Source organism: Sinocyclocheilus anshuiensis, unplaced genomic scaffold (assembly GCF_001515605.1).
Source record: "Sinocyclocheilus anshuiensis isolate Anshui unplaced genomic scaffold, SAMN03320099.WGS_v1.1 scaffold1240, whole genome shotgun sequence".
Taxonomy (NCBI): Eukaryota; Metazoa; Chordata; class Actinopteri; order Cypriniformes; family Cyprinidae; genus Sinocyclocheilus; species Sinocyclocheilus anshuiensis.
This window is the reverse complement of record NW_015542555.1, coordinates 1,236,272-1,243,771: the sequence shown is the minus strand read 5'-3', so window position 1 is coordinate 1,243,771 and position 7,500 is coordinate 1,236,272. Positions and strand designations below refer to the sequence as shown.

The following is a 7,500-nucleotide window of genomic DNA, read 5'->3' as shown; positions in this document are numbered from 1 at the left end:
TTGCTAAAGGCATAAAGCTAAGCGCCCAGGCCGAACATCTCTTGGGTGTTGAGCTCAGAGAGCCGTATAAATTCACACCCATCCATAACCATGACGACAAGAGTATCTGATGCTTTATATTCGAATGGCTGTGGGCTCAAATAAAATGCTTGATGGGCATAATGTATTAGCATGTGTACTTCATAGGATTTCCTCAGCTTTTAATCTCCGGCGGTTGTGAGAATATGTGGCGAGCTCTGCATTACCTCCTGTAGTGTGTTGGTGATGTGTGGGTCTATCTGGGTGTTTTGCGTGAAGACGAGGCAGGACAGCAGGGCGGCGCTCTCCTCAGGGGCGAGAGGACTCAGTGTGTTCTCAAACAGGAGTTCGGTCAGTAGCAGCTCATGACTGCTGATCTGGCACGCCACACGACCCTTCAGCTGAACCGCTCCAGTGCTGTCCACATATTGCAGCGCTTCCAGCACCTGCGAATTCAGCACTATACCATTAGCACTGACATCTGTGATATTAGCAAACATTTAATGGTGAACAAAGCATGGCAAAACATTTGAATGACTGATGCACAAAAACAATTAATAAAACAAACAATATTAGGTCTTCTTTTTCCATAATTAGAACAGTTTACATTTTTCTGTCTCATGTTTCAAAGGCGTTACACTGTTATCAATTTTTTCTATTGTACATACAATAATGGTTTAATGCCAAATTTCATTTATAATTAAACTTAAAGGAATAGTTCACCCAAAAATGAAAATGCGCTGAAAATTTACTTAACCACAGGCCGTAAATTAGTTTGTTTCTTCATCTGAACAGATTTGGTGAAATTTAGCATTACATCACTTGCACACCAGTGGATCCTCTGCAGTGAATGGGTGCCGTCAGAATGAGAGTCCAAACAGCCGATAAAAACATCACAATAATCCACAAGTAATCCACACCACTCCAGTCCATCAATTAATGACTTGTAAAGCAAAATGCTGTGTGTTTGTAAGAAACAGGTGCATCAAGATGTTTTAACTGTCGCTTCTTGGCAAAATATGAGCCTATAATCCATAATAACGCCCATCTCCTGTTGTCCTCTCCCATCCAAATCCACTGACATATTTGTTTAGAAGTGTTTTGGACTGTTTTCACTTGTAAATGGTGCTTGATCTGTGTATTTCTCTCGTGATTCAGATGAGACGACTTTTTCACTGGATAGAGGATTTTATTTTAGCCGATTTTAAGTTAAAATTATTGATTTTTTTCTTACAAATACGCAGCTTTTCGCTTCAAAAGATGTTAATTGATGGACTGGAGTGGTGTGGATTACTTGTGGATTATTGTGATGTTTTTATCAGCTGTTTGGACTCTCATTCTGACGGCACCCATTCACTGCAGAGCATCCTTTGTTGAGCAAGTGATGGAATGCTGAATTTCTCCAAATCTGTTCCAATGAAGACACAAGCTCATCTACCATCTTGGATGGTCTGAGGGTGAGTAAATCAACAAATTTTGTTGCTGCATTTATGAGCTTAAGGAATAGCTTGCCCAAAAATCACACTAAAAATTCTGTAATTTATTTACTCATCTTCTTTTATTCACATATGAACATTGATCAAAGCACATACAGTGGGTACGGAAAGTATTCAGACCCAATGAGGAAAAAAAATTAACTTAAATGATTTTAGCAAATGGCTGCAATATAACAAAGAGTGAAAAATTTAAGGGGGTCTGAATACTTTCCGTACCCACTGTATATAGAGCACAACATTATATGTGAATAAAAGCCTAAATTAAATAAACCATGAAAATTTGGTCACTGATTACTTGTGTGAATTACATAGTATCTTCAAACTTTAGTCTAAAAACTTAACTTTTTAACAATAAAAAGGTTATTGGCAGGCCTATATATAATTAATGGATGCTATGTATATGTGTGTATGTGTGTGTGTGTGTGTCTGCATGTTTATATATAAAACTCTTGTTGTTATTCATGACTGCGTATCAAAAAACATATTACTGTGCTACTGAAACATATCCATTTATAACGTGGACATGCAGCAGAATGAGTAGATGGACTGACCTTGATTCTCTGATGGTACTCAGGCAGCAGTGTCAATGACTGATCTGACACCAGGAACAGAAGCATGTCAAGCTCTTCCTGTACACTCATCCTCTCCTGCACACGCGCAAACTGAGCAAGATATTCACACAGAGAGAGAACATGAAAATGACAGTGAGAGAGAGCGAGTTTATCACTCTACTCCATCAGCGCACTGCAGAAGGTGAAGGCTGGAAGTGATTACTGAGAGCTAATGAGACACATCCTTATTCCTCCCTGCCACTGTCACACTCAATAAATCAGAGTCTGTGCACTTGGGAGAGTTACTGTGCCAAATTACTAAATATGGATGAGAAAATACAGCCGAGGATACATTTAGATTAGAAATGACATTTTTTTTCCTTTTGCCTGCACAGTGGATTTGGACATGACCTAAAACAGAAGGAAAACACTACCAATAAAAAGTTTGGGTTCGGAAAGATTTTTTTTTTTTTTGAAAGAAGTGTCTAACTTACTCTATACTAGTAATATTGTGAAATATTATTACAATTTAAATAAGCTGTTTTCTATTTGACAGGGTTTCTGCAGGCTTTATGGAGACAAATTTAACACTTTTTAGAACCAAGTAAAAACTTTAAGGAATAAATTGAATAGAACACAATACATCAATATGGTCTGTAAATGTCAACAACTTCCAACAGATCCAGAGAAAAAAGGAAATGTCTAAAGATTCTTAAATCAAAATACATTTACTTGAAAATCAAAATGACATAAAATAAGAAGTCTTGTTTTATGATAAATTGATCAAAATGAAGTGAGTTTGATGATTACAACAAGAACAAATATCTGACAAAAGGCTCAGAAAAATCAATTTAACTCAAAGGGAAAACATGTTGAAAACAGTTTGCTGCTTAAATTTTTGTTTTTTAAATGTTATTAATTTTTTAGGTTTGTTTATTTTTTGATAAATAGAATTTTCAAACGAACAGCATTTATCTGAAATATAAATCTTTTGTAACATGTTACTTTTGATCCATTTAATTCACCTTTGCTGAATAAAAGTATTAATTTCTTTAAAAAAAAAACAATCTTACTGACCCTAAACTTTTGAGCGGTAATGTATGAATGTGACACATGAGAATGATAATCAGACCTGTTCAGTGAAGGTGGGCGAGTGGATGCAGTGGAAGTCTTTCAGACAGTCCTGTAACACTCGGTGCCTCATCACTCCCTCCACCACATCCACACCCTTCAGGTGCAAGTCATTCACAGGGTCAAGGGTCGTAATGCCATTTGGACTGGCCTCAGCCAATCGCAGGAGCTCCTGAGTTGCTGTAGAAATAGCCTGACCCGGTGGATCAAGTCTAGGAAGGGAAGTTTAATTATTATCAGTACCACAGTTCAACAAATGCAAAACAATCGAGATGACTACATGCACACCTGAAGCGTGGCTGCTGTCTTTTATTGTAGTTGTCGATGATTCTCTCTGGAATGACCTTGAGGGTTTTGGTTGTGATTGCGGAGATGTCCTGCAACTTCAGTTTCTGCACCGTATGACTACAGGGTCCTACACACAGGGTCACACTGTAAATGACACTTTAACAACAAAAGAAGCTGTAGAAGTAGGTGTGACGTTCATGACGTCGGTGATTTACTGTTTGGGTGTGGGCAGGTAAGATTTGGGGGTGGATGTGATGCTGTGTGTGTGTGAGTACGTGTCTGCTCACCCTCTGGAATAAACAGTGAAGTGCTGTAGATGGGATGGAAGGCTTTATTAGACTGATCATCACCCGCCACCTCGTCATTACCCTTCTCACAGATAATGAGAGCGGTGAACGTGCGATTTACTGCATCGTTGGACACCTGTGGGAGGAGAGAGAGAGGAAAACAAATAGGGGAGAGTGAGGTAAGCTGTGCAACTTTCTACTTAAGTTGTCCTCTGGGAAATACACTACTGTTCAAAAGTTTTTTTTTTTTAAAGAAATTAAACGCATTAAATTGAACAAAAGGGACAGTATAGACAGTTACAGAATATTTCTATTTCAAATAAATTATGTTCTTTTGAATTTTATATTTATCCTTAAACTTGAATCTATCCTTCAAAAAATGCATCATGGTTTCCACAAAAATATGAAGCAGCCCAACTGTTTTCAACATTGATAATAATCAGAAACATTTCTTGAGCAGCAAATCAGCATATTAGAATGATTTCTGAAGAATCATGTGACACTGAAGACTGGAGTAATGATGCTGAAAATTCAGCTTTGCATGATGGGAATAAATTACATTTTAAAATATATTCAAATAGAAATCAGCTCTTTTAAGTTGTAATAATATTTCACAATAGTACTGTTTTTAATCATATATAGTAAATGCAGCCTTGTTGAACATAAGAGACTTCTTACAAAAACATTAGCAATCACAAACTTTTGAAAACTTTAGTGAAAATAATAAAAAACATAATACTCCTAAATATATTTCAGGTTGTCTACTATACACTCAAATTAGAAGAAAACATCCTTGATATACAGCCATAGAAATATGACTTTAAATAAAAAACTATCCAGTGACGCAGTTAAGGCTAACTGTGTGATGAACCATTAAGGAATACAAAAATAACTTACATTCAAATAAAACTATAAACACAAATAAGTAAAACAGCTAATGCACATTTCAAAACTATTAACAATATTGTAATAGCATCTGCAAAAGTAATAATAATTAAGTGGTGGGGCATCTTACCCCACTTTCCCCAACTGAATATGTGACAGTGTCAATGGTCATTGCTGCAGATGTGTTTATGGTTAGAGGAGGAGAAGATGACAGTAAAACATGTTCATTATTCAGTCACACACCTGTAGAATGACTCCTAGCGCGTTGTGATGCTGGCTGTTGTTCACTATTACCACCCTCCCCACAGACAGAGCTTTGAGTCCATTCACTGACTCCAGCACAGCTCACTGCCACACACACACACACACACACACACAGAGTGACATCATCATTATAAAATAATGCAATTTATATATGTACATTTTTTTTTATGTTATATAAATAATAATATACTAAAATAATACAAATCAAAAATATGGTATATACAGTGGGTACGGAAAGTATTCAGACCCCCTTAAATTTTTCACTCTTTGTTATATTGTAGCCATTTGCTAAAATCATTTAAGTTAATTTTTTTTCCTCATTAACGTACACACAGCACCCCATATTGACAGAAAAACACAGAATTGTTGACATTTTTGCAGATTTATTAAAAAAGAAAAACTGAAATATCACATGGTCCTAAGTATTCAGACCCTTTGCTCAGTATTTAGTAGAAGCACCCTTTTGATCTAATACAGCCATGAGTCTTTTTGGGAAAGATGCAACAAGTTTTTCACACCTGGATTTGGGGATCCTCTGCCATTCCTCCTTGCAGATCCTCTCCAGTTCTGTCAGGTTGGATGGTAAACGTTGGTGGACAGCCATTTTTAGGTCTCTCCAGAGATGCTCAATTGGGTTTAAGTCAGGGCTCTGGCTGGGCCATTCAAGAACAGTCACAGAGTTGTTAAGCCACTCCTTCGTTATTTTAGCTGTGTGCTTAGGGTCATTGTCTTGTTGGAAGGTAAACCTTCGGCCCAGTCTCAATATAACAAAGAGTGAAAAATTTAAGGGGGTCTGAATACTTTCCATACCCACTGTATAAACTAGCTAAATGTTATCATAATGACAATGTCGTTTAATTTAATTAATTAATTAATTATTTTTAATAACATATTTAATTTGTTTTTATTTTTATATATTTTTTGTTTATTCTATTTGTATACTTTTTTATATTCCATTTTTTGTTGTATGTTTTTTTATTTTTATTAGATTTAGTGAATTTTTAAGATGTCTATGTAGCTTTTTATCAATTTTATTTCAGTTTTAGTTATTTTAGTACATAAAAATTAAACAAAATGAAAATGAGAAATGTTGTCTAAGTTTTTATTTATTTATTTTATTTCAGTTAACGTTTTTGTTTTTTTGACGTAATCATTTTTTTTTATGGTTTTAGTTTTTGTTCAGTAACCCGGAATAAAATTTAAATCAAGATAATTCTTTTTTTTTTAATTCAGTTCTGTCATTTAATCTGAAATCAAATGTCCAAGGTTTTTCTCAGCTGGTTTGTAACAGAATATAATTGCTCAAATGCTGTGAATCGAGTGAACAGCTCTGTGATAGTGCTCACTGTGCTCTTATAAATGTGTGTGTGTGTGTGTGTGTGGTTACACTTTATTTGAAGGTGTCTTTGTTACAGTGTAATTATACATTTAAGTACTGAGTCATATTAATTAAATACATGTACTTACTATATGGTTAGGTTTAGGATTAGGGTTTGGTTTAGGGTTATTTGCATGTAATTATGCATAATTAATTGTTATTATATTGGTAAGTACATGTAACATGTGTAACAAGGACACCTTAAAATAAAGTGTTACCGTGTGTGTGTGTGTGTATACCTGCAGGGTCTCTGTGGTGATGCACAGCTCTGTGATGGTGTGGTAATATGACAGTATATCAGATAACTGCCCCTCCGTGTCCCGTGGAGGGAGAGAGGAGAGTGTGTTTCTCAGTTCACTTATTCTCTTCTCGTGAGCCTGAGCAACACAAAGGCACAAATGACTTGGCTAACCGAAAGGGTTTCATAACATTTCATCACATATTTCATATTTCCGCCTTTTGTAAGATTGAATTACTGAGGCAGTTACTGGGGCATGCAAACCCCACAGACATTTCAGCATCACCCAGGGGCTGCTGGGAAATGAGGCCGTTTACCTGCGTGTCCCTGTGGTTCTCAGAAAAGCTCCTCCTCATCATGTCGGTGACCCTCAGGGCCTCCACACGCAGCAGATTGAGGATCATGGTGTAGGTCAGTCTGAACTGAGAATGCAGCACAGTCGGCTTCCCCTGACACAGAGAAAAACACCACACATTAACACCATCTCTCTGTACTCTTGCATATTTAACTCCATTTCATTTAAATGTGGCATATCATGAAAATCTGACTTTTTCCATGTTTAAGTGCTATAATCAGGTCCCTGGTGCATCTACCAACCCAGAAAACATGAAAAAGAACAACCTAGTAACTTTGTTTTAGTAAGCCTTTCTCTGCAAGCTTGTGAAAAAAACGAGCCGCTCAGATTTCGCTCCCCCTGTGACGTAGAAAGGGGATCTTATTATAATATTACCACCCCTTAATCTGCACGTTTCCACCCACGACGGCGCCATTGTGTTTTCGCAAGTGACAACAGTGTACCAGTTCCAATGCCATGGCGAAAGTTTGAGCAAAACATGCTAACTGCTCTGTCTTTGGCTGCACAGACGAGCATAGAACACTATTTAGAGTCCCAGCCTCAGAGGAGACAAGAGAGCAGTGAATTTATTGATTTATTTACTGTATATTGCTGCTGCCACACAGATCT

At 36.7% G+C, this 7,500-nt stretch overlaps 1 protein-coding gene across 1 annotated transcript in view; it reads right to left on the bottom strand.

Annotated features, from left to right (window-relative positions):
• LOC107694354 (helicase SKI2W-like) overlaps positions 1-7,500 on the bottom strand; it is a 35,837-nt gene that overhangs the window by 3,560 nt on the left and 24,777 nt on the right. Inside the window, 8 exon segments of the mRNA XM_016494040.1 lie at positions 246-464; positions 2,066-2,176; positions 3,198-3,408; positions 3,485-3,611; positions 3,772-3,907; positions 4,900-5,004; positions 6,538-6,675; positions 6,854-6,985. Coding sequence (XP_016349526.1) covers positions 246-464; positions 2,066-2,176; positions 3,198-3,408; positions 3,485-3,611; positions 3,772-3,907; positions 4,900-5,004; positions 6,538-6,675; positions 6,854-6,985 — 1,179 coding nt within the window.